A 2,296-nucleotide genomic window follows, 5' to 3' on the forward strand; every position below is an offset into this window, starting at 1 on the left:
AACTCAATAAGGTGGTCTGATTTCTTTCCAATGCGTTTGGATTGGTTACTTCTACTACTTCGACTTGTTTAATTGGCTAGAACGAGATAATTGTACATTTTTGACCAATATAAAGCGACTTGGGTACATCCTTCCAAGGTACCACCAAATCGTACTTTATTGACACCATAAAGGCAAAATCATGGGTACTGATCCATAAGGTACATACGGTACATCATAAGGTATACGGTACATCTAAAAAGTCCTCAATCCACAGTACCTCTGTATTTCGATTGGAAAGGGAAATATAATTGATTTATGATTAATTATGTAAGCTAAATTAAGATTCATTAAATAAATTAAGAATATATTGTGGACTCGTCACTACCACACACATTACATCATGGATGGTATTTCCACGGACTTTGGTGCCGTCGACGACGCTACGATTGTGCTACGGTGCTGCCGCTGCAAGTTGGAAATGCCATGGATGATGTTTGTTGATTCTAACTGTAACACTCCTTGGGCACAGTGGAATTCATGTAGGCCATCACTATCCAACCCCTCGGTCCAGCGCGTGCCGACATTCGAAGCCGAGTCATTGGCGGCTTTCTCTGACGAGCTCATCTGGGAACTGGTTTCACACACTGGTGCTGTCATGTTCGCCATACCCCGTGTTGAGGACAGCTCACTGGTGGACATCCATGCGTGGGTCCTCCATGGTTTGTCCGATAGCTTCGGCTTTGGTTTCAGGTAGCAAAACAATATTATATACTAGTATAGAATAGTGTCACCTAGTACGTTATAGTGTTAACGCCAAAACAAAGCAAATTGATCGCCACGGCGGCACACATGTTGCTACCTTTCGGTGTTCCCAACGCAAAGATCGCCAGCTCAAAGTCCACCAGCGCAATGTCGAGAAGTTCAAAAACCGGGAAGCTTACAACTCCTACGAATGTCAAGGTAAACTTATTGACCCCTTTGTGTTCATGTGATGTTTTATGTATGCCTAGTTGACACCATCTAGAACTAGTAAATACCAGTAATTTCTATTACGACAATAGGAACGTTGGCGATTGCTTGCACGACGAAAGCTATCTTTGTTCGCGTCTATCACCATGAACACCATCCTGGATGCGAGAACTCCACAGTAAAGATGTCCCATGATTGCTTGGAGTACATTGCGAAGTTTGCACTGACGTTGTCTCCTTCACAAATCCGCTTGAACTTGATGCGCAGTAATGCTCAACCAAGGTTGCAAATTTCGTATCATTGGCGAAAGGTTTTTCTATTCATATATTATTTTGCATTAAGGGGCTAGTTAATATGATATATGATATAGATCATACATGATCACTTCAAGTCCCACAACGATCCAGTCGTTTCAACCATGCAGTACCTGGAGAAGTCCCCGGCCATTTTCAGCACGACTTTGGCCATTGCAGGCGTGCGCAATGTCCAAAACGTGGTTTTGGTGTTATCGCAGCTGCTGAAGTCCATGTCTGGAGTACAGTACACCTTCGACTTGACTCACAGCGCCGAGTGCGTGATGGACTCGACGCACAAAACGAACGCGTAAGGTTTTGAATTGTACGCGCTCCTCGTGCCATTTCGTGGTCAAGGGTACCCTGTGTCGTATTTTTTTTTGAAAGAGAACGGCAAAGCATTTGTAAACACTAGTATATTGTTGCTTTCACTGTGTAACACTAGCGCCTACTATGGATTAGTAGGTGTCACTACGTGGTTGTATGTGTTGTTACTTAGCTGCTAGCTGTACATAGTGGTTACATGGTGAACTATATATATATTGTGGATGCAAGTTTATAATGTTTAACGTAGTCACAGCGGAAGTCAAGGTCGCTTACTTGCAGCAATGGCTTGCATTACTACGCGATGACTTTGGGTTGCATCCAGCCTTTGTCCACATGGACAAGGATAGCGCTCAAATTGCAGCAGCAACGGCCGTTTGGACTGGCGTGAAATTGTCCTTGTGCTTGTGGCACATGGATCGAGCAATTCGAGCACGCTTCATGCAAGGAAAGATATTTCCAGATATCCGCAGGTAAGTGTGGTACTACACCTACGTGTGTAAGCTAATTGATATAAATGACTTGGATTCGCCCCGACGAATACCTTGCTCCATGTTGAAGGGTACACGCCAGCGTTTCCAGCAGTGTGGGTGCATGGAACACTCGTGTTGGAGGAAAGCTTCTGTGACAAAGCGGTGCTGGGGCCGTTTCTATCACTAATGAAGTCGCATTACAAGGCTCACCCATTTATGTCGATGCATGTGCGTACTAACATATACACTAGTGTT

General features: G+C 44.2%; 1 protein-coding gene across 1 annotated transcript; it reads left to right on the forward strand.

The window, feature by feature from the left end:
* Window positions 1–525: 525 nt before the first annotated feature.
* H257_10142 (hypothetical protein) lies at window positions 526–701 on the forward strand (the record flags this gene model as incomplete). Its single annotated transcript, XM_009836601.1, has 1 exon — window positions 526–701. A coding segment is annotated over one exon (175 nt), but the record flags the coding sequence as incomplete, so codon positions are not given.
* Window positions 702–2,296: the final 1,595 nt, after the last annotated feature.

This window comes from Aphanomyces astaci (assembly GCF_000520075.1).
Source record: "Aphanomyces astaci strain APO3 unplaced genomic scaffold supercont1.26, whole genome shotgun sequence".
NCBI classification, from domain to species: domain Eukaryota; phylum Oomycota; class Saprolegniomycetes; order Saprolegniales; family Verrucalvaceae; genus Aphanomyces; species Aphanomyces astaci.